General features: G+C 47.3%; 1 protein-coding gene across 9 annotated transcripts in view; it reads right to left on the reverse strand.

Annotated features, from left to right (window-relative positions):
* ANKRD11 (ankyrin repeat domain containing 11) overlaps window positions 1-16,238 on the reverse strand; it is a 295,623-nt gene that overhangs the window by 19,968 nt on the left and 259,417 nt on the right. For 2 of the 9 annotated variants that reach the window (XM_080644292.1, XM_080644291.1), the window contains exons 5-8: window positions 2,928-3,021; window positions 2,300-2,470; window positions 1,887-2,090; window positions 459-601 (exon numbers count right to left, since the gene is read on the reverse strand). In XM_080644292.1, the coding sequence (XP_080500418.1) occupies window positions 459-601; window positions 1,887-2,090; window positions 2,300-2,470; window positions 2,928-3,021 (612 nt within the window). Of the gene's footprint in view, window positions 1-458; window positions 615-1,886; window positions 2,091-2,299; window positions 2,471-2,927; window positions 3,022-16,238 lie in introns of all 9 variants that reach the window. The other 7 variants (XM_080644295.1, XM_080644293.1, XM_080644289.1 and 4 more) reach the window with 4 other exon arrangements.

The following is a 16,238-nucleotide window of genomic DNA, read 5'->3' on the forward strand; positions in this document are numbered from 1 at the left end:
CCGACCTGGAGATAGTCATTTCCCCAAGGAAGCCTAGTCCTCTTAGGGGAAACGGTGCACTGGGATACTCACTATTGTTGGACTGGCTATACCCCTCAGCATCACATCAGGCAAGGCCTTCTCTAGTTTAGTAGGACCACAGAGATAAGGACAGGGTCCAGGAGCAATCCCCAGGATCCCCCACGTCCTACTGGTATGATGGTCACCTACTAAAATCCAACTACACCTGCATGGCCAGAGCAGGGCCCTGTCACACATAATGCAGAGAGTACTGATTGTTGGAACTGTGAGAAGCCATCCAAGTGCTGATCCAGGATGAGAAAGCTGGGCTGGTGAGAGAGGACAGCTCTGGTGAGGGATAAAGATGTAACTTCTCAGTTACCCAGCAAACATGAAGGACAACGAGGACAGAGAGGCAGGAGCTACAGAACGATGTGGAAGTCAGACAAGAGACCCACCTTGTAGTGCCCATTGTTGGCAGCATCATGCAGGGGCGTGTCGTCATCCAGGCCTTTGGTATTCACCTCTGCACCCGCAGCCAGCAGCTGCTTGGCAACATCGTAGTAGCCTCGGTTACATGCCTCGTGCAGTGCTGTCCAGCCTGGAAACAGACACTTAGGACATATGTTATTTAATCCTTAGGAACGTCATTCCTGTCTCAAAGCAGCACTCCAAGGAAGATGATGACAAGAAAGAGCCCTGGAGGGCATTGCTCTGCACTGAAAGGCTAGAGGTCCAGGGAAACCCTGAGTGTGTTTTACTGTGGAGCCTCTTGTTTGCTTAGGGATATTTGGCTTGTTAACCCTATAGATTAACCACCTGCAGGGTTAATCTTGAACAATAAGAGTGGAGGACTGGTGAACACAGCATCATGAGGGGAGCCTCAGACTGGCTCATCCATCAACACATGGGGGGGGAAACCTCCCATTTTGGAAACACACCCTCTATGGAGCACATAGATGAGGCCACATCGGGACAATTGCCCTGGTGGTAGCCTGGAGCCTCAATCTGCCACCAGGTAGAGTGGCCACACACATCAGTGTGCAAACAGGGCCCACTCCTTTGGACACAAATTCCAGTGCTGTGAAAAATCTTGATATAGGAAAATTGCTTCTTTTAAAAAAGGTGCTAAATTAGGTGTTGGTCAGATACTATCAACTAAGGCAATGGGAAAAATCTACAAGTATTCTGCATGAAGACTCCTTTGCTCATCTTACGTTCTCATTCCCCTTTAACAGCTCAAATCTGTTGATTATGCATCACAGCATAATGGAAATATTTTATGCAAAAAAGGGCAACACTGAAATGCAATTATGGGGCCCTCTCTCAGCCTGTCTTAGGTCAGGGAAGCACACCCATTTGTCATATTAAAAGCAGAGTCTCAGGGTGACATTTCTTCCCTGGGAGATGGGAAGGTGTCCCTGGGATGACAGGCACAAAGGCATTCTATGCTTGGGCAATGTGACTTCTTCCTAAATATGCCAGAGGCACTCCTTGAGGAGCCAGGAAGAATGATTTCTCAGCATAGAATTGGGGTTTATATAACACAGTGGAGTAATATAGCTAAAAATTCCTCAATTCTCTTACAAATAATGAAAAACAAATTGATTTTTAAATACTTTCCAAGAAACACTAATTCCCTCCATCTCAGAAATAACAACTTATACGTCTACCTCATGCACCTAGAACACACCCAAAGAACAACAGGGGCCCAGGGTCTGGCTCTTGCTCCTGCCATGCTGATCCCAAGTGCAAGGCTAATGCTGCTAGGACGATGACACTTGGCCAGAGAGCTCTGTATCTCTGGAGGCCAGCCTTACATCCTCCTGTGAACTTGCTGCAGGGTCCCCCTGCCCTGCCGTCTCCTGGGTGCTGTGAGTGCTCACCTGCAAAGTCCTTGACGTTGACATCCGCCCCTTCACTGATAAGCTCCTTAATGCGCCGGGCATCTCCCCGGATGGCAGCCCGATGCAAGCGGGTCTCCCCACGCTCATTTCTCTTGTTCACTTTATCTTTGGTTTTTGAGGCAGAGTTAGGCGTCCCCTTCTGACACACTGTCGACTGGGAGGGATGCTTTGGTGTTGTATCTACTGCAGGCCAAGGAAAAAAAAGTCGTAGCATTACTGGGGGTAGAGCCAGGGAGGCTGGGCCTGGGGGTGTTCTCTGTTTTATAGAAACTTCCAGAACCTTGGCCGTCTTCACAAGGGAAAGAGGATGGCTTTGCATGGGTGCCCATCCCCAGGGAGAGAGCCTCTCCAGTCTCAGAAAGCACCCACCATCCATCACCCCGGGAGCTCACCTGGGCTGTTTGCAGACTCTTCAGCTGTCATCTGCATGAGGAGAGCCACCTGCTGGCGCTCAGAGAGGGGGTAGCCAGCTCGGATCCCAGATAGCCCCATGCCAAACAGCAGCCCGGCCTTCCGGGTGACAGGCTCCTTCTTAATCCTCTTCCGCTCAGGACCCTGCTTCTCTGTGAGGTGGTGGAGGAGAGGGGGGATATTTCATGCCATGGAGTCCTTGGAACCCAGAGCCTTACCTGGAATTTCAGAGCCCCTGCCTCCCACCTCACAGGGAAAGGGAAAGAATAGAGTTGGCAACACTCCTGCTGCCCATCATCACCTCTTCCAACAGTAACTGTGAGACACAATTCCAACACCTTATTATTAGCCAATGAAGCCTGCTATGCTGAGGCCCCCACCAACCATTCAGCTCCAGGTGCCTCCCCAGACCACCCACCATGTGCGAGGTGGTGGGGACAGCTGATCACCAATGTCCTGGCTCACACAGGACAGGTCTCCATCTATTAAATACACATGTCTGTAATTCAAGTCCTCCTTCCCATCCCGCCTCCAAACAGTACAGACATAAAATGGCAAACATAGTTTAGAAATACATAAACAGATCAAGGCCGACTTGCAGTACTGTACCTTTCTTCTTGCTTCTAGGCACCTCCATTTCATGCCATGGCGCTTCGAGGAGCGAACCCGCCTTGAACCACGACATGGACTGAGCTGGAGGCATCTAAAGGCATCAACACAGAGCACTAACAAGACACGATGGAACAGCGCGGCCATCCCATCTCAGCCTCCTCATAACAAGCAAATCTTCCACCTATCTCACCCATTATAAAATGCCCTGTCAACATTCAACAGAAATGCATGTGCTGCTTCTTTTAAAAGAGGCAGGGGTTGAGGGAGAGAAAAGATACCCCCAACTCCAGGAGCCAAAAGCTCGCCTTCTTCCTTCACCTCACCCTCCTGTTGAGGGGAAATTTGGGGTCCATCAAGAGCCTCAGAACCCTCCCCCAAAGCCCATGCTTTTGGGGTGGAGACCCTATTCAGGGCCAAGATATTGCAGGGTGTTCTAGGTCATAGGGTGCAAGCTGCAGGCAGGAAAGGAGACGTGGGTCTCTGAAACTCTCCTCTGAGGGGTGTTTCCCTTGCTTCCCACTTGGCATATCCAAGGAGCCCCTCTCTTCAGGTCCCTGGCTGGGGCTTGACCCTAGAGAGGTGGTGACATATGTGAATCAAGGACTAAACAGATCACATTTCCACCTTGTCCATTCCTTCCCAAAACAATATCCCTTTTACTATTCACCACCTCAGGCCCCACAAACATGTCCATCATTTTTATTTCCTTAAGAAAAGATTTTCATAAACTGTTATTTCTTTAAAAAGTATTTTAAATTGCCTTTTTAAAAACTAAAGTTGTGACTTGTTGAGAATGCTGATTTATGAGTTCAGGTGATAACTAGGGCACCGCAGTTCACCATCACCAGCAATAATTAATTTTCAACCAATCCACAAGCACAAATCTGAGAAAGGAAGTAAATTCCAGAAATAATGTTCTTTGTTGATGAACCCGGCTCACACATCCCCAATTCTACCTACAACTTCCTTTCCAAGCAACAGGGCCTCATGATACATCCCAGAGGCAAGAGCCTTCAAGGAAGCCTCTGCACAGGATAATGAACTAGTTCTGGCACAGCCATTCTCACCCCACTTTTGAAATGACTGAAAGTCGTATCCAAATCATTTGGTTTAAATGCTCTTACACAGCTGAGTGTTCCAATCTCTGCAGCCGCTCCATGCTCTGCCTGCCTTTTCTACATTTATCCAGTTGCTCATTTGCTGCTTGCTTACATGACACATTCCGATGATGAAGATGATAGTGTTTTCCATTGCCAAGGTACAAATACTGATAGAAACAAGACCAGTGCGAAGGCCGGACCTACCTCCTCGGCAGTTCTCTACAAGCACAAACCAACCAGCACCCCTCCATGGACAGAGATGTGATGCCCCACCACTGAGGTGTTTCCAGCACAGGGTTCTGAATCCCACTGTAATTCCCTCACAGGAAAGCAGGATAAAGACACATGCACTCTCCCCACACTCTATGAGCTGGACCCCACTTCTGCCCAAACTCCCAGGAAGCACTGCTTGGTCTCAAACAGTCAGCCTCCTCTCAGGGTCTCTTGCTCATTGTGTCCCTACTAAACATACACAGTTTACGAGGCCACTGCCTCCCCCTCACCTAGAGCCATGAAGACAGGAAGCTCACTGGGAAGAGGATGAAAGCAGAACCTGAGAAAAGCAGTGTGGAGAATTCCTGGTTGTGGGTGACATTTGCTAATTACTTCAGAGGTATAGCTTCTCTGCTGTGTGCAGATGTGGAGGGTGCTGGGTAGACCCAGGGAGGGCAGGGCAGTGCAGGGTCTGAGTGGTAAGTCTTCAGGGTAAATGTAACAGCAACTTTAAAATGAACCAAGCAGAAAGAAGGCAACAGAGCCACTGTCTTCAAGTGCCATTACAGGCAGTAATCTCTTTAGGGGTCAAGAAGGTAGGAGGAGGCAGGATAGGAACCTCCAGGAGCTCACCGCACACTTTCTGAGAGTGGCAGCTGAGAACTTGTGACCTTTTACCTAGAGGGCTTTCTGCAGTAAATTTGTCCCTGGTTGCAAAGCAGGACCCAATGGCACCTTTGTTCAGGAAGGAACAAAGGTCAGAGGTGGAGTGTGGAGACAGCCCTGTGTGTTGGGCAGTTGGTGGCCCGGCCCCTCTCCACACTCTATCAACCATCCCTCCCTCTGCCTCTGCTTCAGCAAAGGCAGGATTGTGTCTTCCCTCTCTCCCGTGGCCATGAGCTGTAAGCGCTTTCGATGATGCTGACAGAAGGGTGCAGACTCTCCCCTGGGGATGAATTCACACCCTCACAGGTGCCTTGGGCTGCCCACAAGAGCCTTGGGTGTAATATCATTTTCTACAAGCACTCAAAGCTACCAGTATCTTGAGGGGTCTGAGTCGGGCCAGGCTGTGAGTCTTGGGGTGGAAGGAGAGCCTGCAGAAGCCCTGCCTACAGAGGAAGCCTCTCCATTCTGGCCCAGCCTCAATGAGGCCATGAAGATGAGGCCCGCCATGCACACAGGGTGTTGTTGAATGCTACAGAAGCAACCCTGCTGCTCTCCTTCCAGACACCTCCCAGCCCAGCCTTGGCCCACTATGTCCTGTTGGCAAGGGCCAACCTCTCAGAGCTGGGAGGCTATAAAATCTGCCTCCTACTCCAGCTAGGCAATGTGCCCCGCCAATGAGCACCCCCACTGGCCAGTGCAATGCTGGGTTCAGGGCGAGAGGAGTAACACTTGGGACAAACGGCAACTCCTTTGGCATTCTAATTTTTTGTTTGTAATATCCAAACAGAAACGAAGTAGAACCTATATGAATTCCAAATGGCATTTGCCAAGTTCCAGAGTGGAAAACTGGTAGTTCCATGTGACAGCTGAGCAGCACATAGAGGTCGAGGGTATGGCTCTAACAAGCCAGTCTATGAAACATCCCCCATGCTTAGATTGGGAGTGGGAGAGGGCAGGGTTGCAGAGCAGGGCGTGTGGTCTGCAGCTTCTATATGCTTTAAGAGTTCCAAGGGCTTTGCAGGCGACATACAGAGGCAGAATTCCAGGGAAGGCAGAGTGATGAAAAGCATGGGTGGGAAACAGCTGGGCCTATAATCCCAACAGCTGGAGCAGGACTATCTTCCTATGAGATTCTTACTTCCTGTTCCCTCAAGTCTGTCTGCTGTCTTTCTCATTCCTACTTTGTTCCTGGTATTCCAAAGTCAGCTGTGGCACTCCTCTTAAGCTGATGGATGAAAGATGGTTTAACATGAGCCTGGCCAGTCCCCCTACATCATCTTTAGGAAAACATGGTGATGTGATAGCACGCTGTATCTCTACAGCGCCTATAATCTTGTGCATGTTCACCTCTGGTCTCTGAAGTCGGTGCATTTTATCAGGCCTTCTTGGTATATGGCCACCCAGCTGGCAAGAATCCCTCCCCTCCCCAGGCCATCACTGGGCTTCCTACGAAAGCCCTTTCTCCTCCTCAACCCATCTGTTCTAGAACACACTCTTTCTGCATTCTTTACTGCAGCTGACTAAAATGGGGCCTTTTCCCAGGGGAGTAGGACTGCCAAGGGCAGATGTTTCTGAGGGACCTCTGTGTGCAGGAGTCAGCGTTCAGAGTCCACTTCCTGCAACTGAGTCTCACTCCCCAATAGAACTCAGGTGCATCCACAGAAAAGATTTGTCTGAGTTAGAGTGAATTCTGGGAGCAAGGACACAGAGTGAGCATCTAGGGCAGGGGTGGAGAACCTTTTTTTCTGCCAAGGACCACTTGGATATTTATAACATCATTCGTCGGCCATACAAAAACTTATCAACTTAAAAACTAGCCTGTTATATTTGGTCAAACATTTAATTAACTCACCCCTCATACACTGGCGGGGCCAGACCAAATGATTTTGCAGGCCTTAAACAGCTCACGGGCCAGATGTTCCCCACCCATTAGAACCAATCCAGTTCTGTGGGGTGGTGTCAGTTTCCGGCTTCCACAAAATTACTGGGAGGTTGACTTGCTTTCTGTAGGCAACGTTTTCTCTCCTTGGCCATTTTTAACATTTTTTTTCTTGTTGTTCTGTAATTTCATCACAAAATTCATGTGTAGTCTTTCCCCTGCTCATAATGCACTATCCTTCCTGAACTAAGGACTCCTGTTTTCACAGACATGAGAAGTTCTCTGTCTTCTCTGAGGACCAGTGCCCCCACTTCTCTCCTTGGTTAGATGCTAACGTCGTGCCTCAGTCCTTTTCCACACACACACATCTCATAATGTCTTTCATGTTTCCTATCTCTTTTTCGTCCTATACCTCAGTCTAGGCAATTTCTTTAGTTAAAACTCCCAATTCACAAATTCTTTTTATTTCCAAACAAAAAACACAATTTTATTTCAAGTAGGAAATATTCAAGTAGTTTCAGAGCAAGAAAAAAATTCCATATGTCAGTAGATTGTAGAACACAGGCCACTGGAGATATTTCACAGTTGCTTTTTGTTGTTCTGTTATTATCATAGAGCAATTGGAAAACCGGATCCCTCTGGAAATTCTGGGCTTTTTAACAGTTTGACTGAAGGTGCATCACTTGATATAGAGCAATTTCTCTGGTGTTTGTAACTGACAAAGACTCTTTTGACCACAGGACATCAATTAGAAGAGTTTAAAGGGAAGCACCTAAGCAAGAAGAAATTTCCTGAATGTAAGGTTTGGGATTGGCAGGGAGGGAAGATCAAGACTGAGCAATACCAACAGTGGCCAAGGAAAGGAGCCCTTCTGATAATAATTATTTCTTATGTTATACCTAATAATCTGCCTATTGCATTTTTAATTTAAGTGACAATTTCCATATGTTCCACTATATATATATTTTAAAATCTACATGATCTTTTTTGACAGTATATTGTTCCTTGGTCATGTTTTCAATTTTCTTTTATTACATTCTCTAATCATCCAAGAGTGTGAAGAACCTGGGGCTGAACCTCTCTACCAGAATGGGTTTCTTCATCATTGCTAGGTCTGATCAAATAATTGAATCAATGCCCCCTCCCCTGGGAACTGACCTTTAGGCCACTTCACAATGAACATTCCACTTGCTTAGACCACATATCACTTGCTAAGACCATTATCTCTCCCCTCCAGACTTCCCAAAATCGGGACCTGTACAAAGAATTCTCCACCCAGAAAAAGCCCACCAAAAGTCACAGGGGTGCTGGAACCATCCAGGCTCAACCACCTGGTGTGCGGATGATTGAATAAATTTGTAATCCCTCACCATTCTGGCCTTGTGCATTCCTCCTTCAGCTACCCTAACATTTGTTGCCGAAACCCGGGAGGGTTCCACGGGGATGGGAAGCCATCACCCTGGCTTTGGTCACCCTGAGTTTGCTACTCCGAGAGCAGTAGGCAGCGGCGGCTCGACCTGGACTTAACTCCGAATCCTACTCGGGTAACATGACTGGGCTTCCCTCCCATATGGACCCTCCGGAACCAGCCAAGGAGGACGCCGGACCAGGGAGGACGCCGGACCAGGAATCTCTCCTTCTCCATTGCTGACTCTCCATCCCACACCGGCCAAGGTAAGCGACGTTCCACATTTCTCCTCGCCCCGGGTCTTCTGCCCACTCACTCTCACTGACTTCTTGAAAGTCTCTCGTCCCAAAAGTCCTAGCACTAGGCCAGAAGACTCCTCAGCCATTTGGCTTTGAGACCTTCTGGATTGGGGACGCCCAGTCCAGAGGGTCACCTCTCATTTCTCATGGTGATTTGTTTAGCAGAAGGGACACCTACCCTAAACAGTCACCTTTGGATTTGTGGTCTGTCACTCACCCTTCCTCTCTCATGGGCCACGCCACACTCCCTCTGCACACTTGCGGGGGGAGATCATGCCCAATCACCTCACTTTATTTTGCAACACTGTTTGGCCACAACATAAACTAGATAATAAGTCTCAATGGCCTGAAAACAGCACTTTCGATTTTAACACACTGAGCAATTTAGAGAATTGCTGTCACTGCAATGGAAAATGGTCAGATATTCTCTACGTCCAGGCCTTTTTCATCCTTCAGTCCCAATCCTCTCTCTCAGTCCTGCTCTACCCATCAGATCTTTCTCCTTCACACAAAACATCATACCCCTAACACTTCTGATTTTGAATCTACTTTTGACCTAGCAGATCACCGACCTCCACCCCTTTACATATCCCTTCCCTCACCTGCAGTAGATTCCCAAAACCCAGACCTTCCTAACCCAGCAACCACCTTCTCCCCCAGTCCCTGAGAGACCAAATCCTGAGAACATGAGCTCCGAAACAGCCTTTTCCCACCTAACACTCGTTCTCAGGCCACCCAAAGACTATATTCCTCAACAGCTTCTTCTATTCCCACGCCAATTCCACCCTTGAGGGAGGTAGCAGGAATGAAGGGCATAGTCTGAGTCCATGTCCCATTCTCTATGTCTGACCTTACACAGATTGAGAGGCATCTCATATCTTTTCCCACCGACCTAAGGAATTTGACAAATGTAATGAAATCACTTAAGGCCCTGACGAAAACCCAGCTCTCCTCTCCTGCCTCACAGAGGCCTTACGGAAATTGACCACCTTAGACCCCACCTCCCCAGTGGGAACCTTTCTTCTGAATACCCATTTTATATCCCAATCAGCCCCTGACACACACCATAAACTTCAAAAAATAGACAGAGGTTCACAAACCCCTCAAAAAGACCTCATTAACCCGGCCTTTAATAATAAAGATGAGGAGACCCAAATCCCAAAACAAAGGCGAGATCAGGCTAAGGCTGAGGCCCAGAAGGAGGCCTTCCAGCTCCTAGCCATCACTCTCATGAACCCCTACCAAGGGTAAGTCAGGGGCTAAGCCTCCTCCAGACCCATGCTTCAAATACAACAAGGAAGGACACTCAAACAACCAAGTCCTGCTCAAACCCGAGACTCCCGCCTGGGCCCTGCCCAAGGTGCGGAAGGGAAGGGCACTGGAAATTAGATTGTAGTCTGCCCTCTCCAGGTTGGACCTCAGCCAGTCCAGCAAGGCCACCCTCTGGATCTGGTTTGGAGCTCCCAGACCTCCTGGGACTGGCCACTGAAGAAGCTTCCCAGGCCCTGATAGGGCCCCACAGACTTACATCACCAGGGCAGAGCCTCGGGTAACGACTGTGGTGGCAGGTAAGCCAATCTCCCTTTTAATTGACTCTGGAGCCACTTATTCTGCCCTCTCCGAATTCGCTGGGACCCTTGTCCACTCCTCACTCTGTATTATGGGGGTTGACGGATTAGTCTCACAGCCATTAGCTACCTCACCTCTACACTGCATCTTACTAAATACCCCCATTCACTCTTTTCTCATTCTACGTCGGTGCCCAGCCAGGGCTATCATGCATCCACTCATAAAGCCCAGTTGTCCCAAACCACAGTCACCTACCTCAGTTTCACTCTCACCCCACAAGGCCGAGCCATTCCTTGGACTGTAAGCACCTTATCTCCTCCATGACTGTCCCCTCCTCTAAACAAGAAATGGTCTCCTTTCTTGGGCTCGCTGGATACTTTCACCTCTGGGTTCCCAAATTTAGTCTTTTCCCACTGAGCAAAGGGACCACTCACTGGGCCTTTAGATCCCAAGGCCAGCATTCTCACCCCTTTAATGCTCTGAAAACTGCTCTGACCTCAGTGCCTTCTCACCCACACCCACACCACCTTTCCCTAAGAACAACTTTCTTTACTGCAAAACTAAGAATGCTTACTTACCAGTCCGGCTATTATCAGAAGCTGAACTCATTATCTCCCAAACCAAAGCATGTTATCTCTAAGGAAAAATGTGGCAATTTTGAATCCAAGCGGCTAAAGGCCTAGGAACAGGCTGCTGGACCTGCTCCCTCCCTCGCTCCACCCTCACCCTTACCCCTACCCTTTTCTCCAGCCTCATGGGCCTTTACATAATTTTCCAAAATTTTTAGTGACTTAAAGGCTTTGGAGCATTGCTGGGTTAAATGATAAACATTTCAAAATAGCATACAATACTGAAACATTGATTGCTAGACACATTTTAATTCGCCTGCTCTTAGTTTTTATTACAGAAAATCTCTTGTACTTTGTTGAATGTATATTTTCTTGAAAGTAAGAGTGTGCTTAAAGTGTGTTGATAAATGTCAATCTAAGAAATGCTGGTTGTTTACTTTTAGGCTAAAGCTGGTTATTTTTGAATGGGTAGAAATACTTGTGAAAGTTCTAGAAAAAGTTTGTCCACTGAGTCAAGGCCTGATCACCCCTGACATCCAAAGGGACCCCTTCTCTCCTAGTAAGATAAAGCAACCCCTCCCAGGCTCTCTCCTGTTGCTTATGTCCTTAAGTTGAAACCTAGACTTTCTTTATTTCTACAGTTCATTCCCAGTCCTTGACACTATCATTGAAAGCCTCACAGGCCTTCCTGCTTGGTGTTTAGGAACCTTTCTCCCCTTTTCTAGCCTTCTTAAAAGTCAGACACTACAAAGGACACCAAGTAGGGAATGATTCTGTAATACAGGGAAATAACAAAGCAGACCAGGAGGCCAAGCAGCAGCTCAGAGGAAGCCTTCATCTCCCCAGCTCTTAGCTATACCCCATATAACACCCTAATACACCCCAGGGAACTTCAGCTCCTATTAGTTCTTGGGGCCACTCAGGAAGATCCATGGTTAAAATTTCAGGGAAAATATATCCTTCCCCAGGGACAGGCCCCCAATATCTTACAGACTATTCACAATTCCCTACATATGGGATATATTTACAACTCCTAAAACCCCTCATCACATGTCCTAGCCTAGCCTTCCTACTGCAAGATATCACCAAAACCTGTTCTACTTGTTACTCCCCAAGGACTGGTTAGACCTCCTTCTTTCCCTGCTTATCAGTCAAGGGGCCAAATCCTGGACAAGACTGGCAGATTGACTTCACTCACATGCCCTCTATTAAAAACACACAAATATCTTTTAACCGCCATAGATGCTGTCTCAGGGTGGGTAGAAGCCATTCCCTAGTATGTCTAACGCACCTCATTACAATCAGAAAATGGACCTGCTTTCAGATCTCAAAAAACTCACCAGGTCCCCTCCACTCTGAGCGTCCAGTGGAACTTACATCCCTCTACAAGCCCCAATCTTCAGGCAAGGTAGAAAAGGCAAATTCTTAATTAAGTCTCACCTAACTAAATTAACACTCGAAACTAAAGAACCTTAAACTACTCTCCTACCTCTAGCCTTTATGCACATCGGGGCAATCTCTCCCCGAACCCTCCTTTCTTAGTCCCTTTGAGCTCATGTATGGAAGACTCTTCTTATTAGGAAACTTCCTTGCACAGAGACCCCTCTCAGAGACTATGTCCCCATTTTACATCTCATCTGACAATTACTGAAGAACATGCTGATCAGATATTCCCTCAGCCTTTACAGGAGACATCCCCCCTACTCCTCCTAAAGGAAATCTATCAATAATTCACAGCCCTGATGGCAAGGCCCTTATCAGGTACTCTTAACTGCCCCAATGCAGCTAAACTATCAGGGCATACCCCATGGTTCCACCTTTCCAGATGAAAACCCATCCCCCAAACACCTCCATCACATGAGCTGGAGTCCCCTAAGTATTACAGCCACCAGATTGGGCCCCCCAGACTCCACCTTACCCACATCCCAGAAGAAGAGGACGAATGAGTGAGCACTCCTGCAGGTGCTCCCTATGTACCCTGACCTCCCTGAAAGCCCACCTCCTCTCCCAATACAAATCCCACAGATCCTAGCTACTGCCCCCTCTCCCTTTTCATCAGGATTCTCACCTTTCCATGGGACTGCCTTCTACAAAGGGATTTCTATTACCCATGGGACAAGATTTCCTTCCTTCTAGATCCTAAACATACCCTTTCCCCCCTTAGGACAATCCTGACCCTGGGAGTGTGAATGAACTCTCCTTCTCATCCTATTCCAGCCCTCCTCTCCTACACCCATAAGAAACTTTCTCATCTCCACTCATCTTGAATGAACACTTAACCTTACCCATTCCCTCCTTAGCCAGGAAGTGCTGGTTCTGCCTTTCCCTCTCCTTTTCAGTGTATACCACCATCTCTATACCAATCAAGAGATGGAATCAGGCAAAAATCACTCTAGCTTATAAAAAGGAAAAGGAAACTATATTTCTCAAAAAGGCAGACACCCTTCCAGGTAATTAATTATCCCACAGCCCAGGCAAATCAAGCCTCCCTTCTTTTCTATTCTTATATTCTATCTCTTACTAAGGTAGCTCCTTCCTCCCTAAGGTTGCTCCTCCCTCCCTCCCGGTCACAGGTCCTATCACTACACACACCCCCTAACTGCCCAAGCCCCTTTATGCTTTACAAGGTCACAAGGCAATATAACAATAGGCCATCTCCCACCATCAGCTTGCAACACCACAGTTAACCTAGAACCGTGGTCGGCAAACTGCGGCTTGCGAGCAACATGCGGCTCTTTGGCCCCTTGAGTGTGGTTCTTCCACAAAATACCATGGCCTGGGCGAGTCTATTTTGAAGAAGTGGCGTTAGAAGAAGTTTAAGTTTAAAAAATTTGGCTCTCAAAAGAAATTTCAATTGTCGTACTGTTGATATTTGGCTCTGTTGACTAATGAGTTGGCCGACCACTGACCTAGAACTAACAAATGGCTATTGATCCCAATGAGTTGACTACCAGATCTCCCCAGAAGCCAATGGTTATTTCCTACAGCCAGTCTGTTTTACTTCTTATATCCAACCATCCAGGCCCTAAGGTTGGGTAGGGTATCATCTAATATTTAGGCTGCAGTTGCTGCAGTTGTGACTGGCTTCTCCTTCCAATTTCCTGATTTATAACAAACTTCTTTCTTTCTTTTAGAAATTACTATCATTTATCATTTTAAAAAGAGGGGCTCTGTGTGACTCAGCAGGTCCCTTCCCTGGTCTTAATCACCTCTCTCCAAGAAGGGAGCAACTAGCTCTGCTTGTGGGAATTCAATGAAGGCTATTATAACCAGGAAGCCAGAATATAAGAAAGTGGTATCAGCATAAAGGGCCTAGACAACAGCCTCAACCACTGCCCATCACTTTCTAGTCACCAAAGCATATAGATTTATTTATTTTTTAAAAATATATTTTTTATTGATTTTTTACAGAGAGGAAGGGAGAGGGACAGAAAGTTAGAAACATCGATGAGAGAAACATCGATCAGCTGCCTCTTGCACACCTCCTACTGGGGATGTGCCCGCAACCAAGGTACATGCCCTTGACCGGAATCGAACCTGGGACCCTTGAGTCCGCAGGCCAACGCTCTAGCCACTGAGCCAAACCGGTTAGGGCTAGAATTTTTTTTTTAAATTCATAATTCAAACCTGCAACCATACCTGAACCATGCCATCAATCCTTGCTAGTCCCTGGGCCTGCCTGCACAGGTCTTCAACTGCAATCCTGGAAGCAGCATTAGTGAAGGGGCCACGCCCTGACCCAGACTCCTCCTGAGAGCTGACTGGAGCATTTGCTGCAAGTTCCACCCACCCACCCACCCCTCAAAAACTTCACAGGTCAGAATCACAAACTCCTCACAATTTAGAGATTTACAGATGAAAACACCAAGCAGCACAGGGAATTTAAGAAATACTCTCAAAGTCCCACAGTATCTCACCAGGATACATCCCAGACAGGCTCCTGTGCCCTCCCCTCTGTGGCCTTCCCTGGTCAACTATACTCAAAGTGTCCTCAAAATCCAGAGAAGTAAGTAGTCCTGTGACTCCGCGGGAGGACTACAAGCTGACTTTGCTTTGTGGCCTGTCACTGTGATCAGTTATGGTCATGAGTAGGACTACATGAGGGGTCCTGGGAATCCTCCCAGCAAATCACAGAAGCTGGAGTGGTCACGAGGCCCTGACTCACCTATGCTATGTTGATAGAATGGGCCTGGCTACCTGCTGGAGTGCATCTGTAAAGGGTCCTAAGGTAGGATGTGATACCCTGTAGAATCACACCTTTATTGCAACTGAGGGAAATAGAGAATTTTAAATACAAAGAATCTTCCTTTATTCCAAACTCCCCTTTGTATATGAAGCTGTTCAAGTTTAGAGAGGAAACATGTTTGGGTAATAGCTTAACCAGAGGAATTCTTAATTATTAGAAAATACTTTACTTGGATGTGCTTCTTTATGAGTGACCAAATGTGGTTCCTCAGATAAACTGGGCTCTCACACTTGAACTCTGACCATCATGGGAGGGGCAGGTGCTGGGCTCCCTTCACCTTCTGCCCTGTAGCACCACTTGCTGCTCACCAACATCCACATCCCATCTCTTTGCTGCGTAACAGAATTCATCTTTATTCCATGGCAGTGGCAAGTCAGGAATGGGCAGAACCTAAGTCTAGCCATGTAGTGCGAGAAGAGAGCCACAGAGCAGTGGGCCCAACCTTGCCCTTCTTCTTGACTACACTTTGAGATGCAAGGTGATCAGGTGCCCAATGCAGTGCAGACAGATCAGGCCTTCCTGATCCATGTGGCTAAAGCATCCTACCCGAGTCCTTCTACCTTTAGGAGTCTTGTCTTAATGCATTAGCCAAGTCCTGAGAGTCCTAGAGTCACACTGTGGATGGCATGTGCCCTTTACAGCCAGAGGTTTCACAGTGGTGTCACTTTCCCATGATGCCACCTTGCTCTCCCTCTACCACAGTCCAAGCACTCAGTGAGTGAGCAGAAGCCCCTTCCTCATCATGGTGTTGGGTTCTAAGAAGTTCTGCAGATGCCAACAGAAGAGAGAAATATTTTCCTTTCACAAACAGAGGACAGCCCCCAAGCAGTCACAGCAGCCAGTACTTTCCCATCTTACAGAACCAGTGTGTGATCATGATTTCAGTAAATAAGTAAGTGTCCTCAAACACTCTAATGAATGAGCTCACATTTCAGCACTGCTGAATAAATACCCTAGATATCAGAGACAAGTCTTACAAGGTAAAAATAAAATAAGAAAATCTTAAATTTTCCTCATTCCAAAGACACATTCAGGTGTTGAGAAGAGGCAGCTGCCAGCTCTTGATGCTTCTGGCAGAGAAGCATCAAGGGGACCTCAGGGGACAAGCAGGGCCCATCTGTGTGTGGTTCCAGTTGGGAAACAGCATGTTAATGTTCAGACTAAGGGATGGAAAACTGTAAAGAATCAAAAGGCTTATGAAGGAAGCTCGGAGAGAGTAGGCAATCATCTAAACCAACCTAAACAATATTTACTTATAGATTTTTTTCAAGTTGTGGGAAAATTTAACCATATAAAAAGTTAACAAAATAGTATAATTTGTAGCAAGTAGCAGACATCTTACAATTTCATCATGAACAC

Source organism: Plecotus auritus, assembly GCF_963455305.1.
Source record: "Plecotus auritus genome assembly, chromosome: 10".
NCBI lineage: Eukaryota > Metazoa > Chordata > Mammalia > Chiroptera > Vespertilionidae > Plecotus > Plecotus auritus.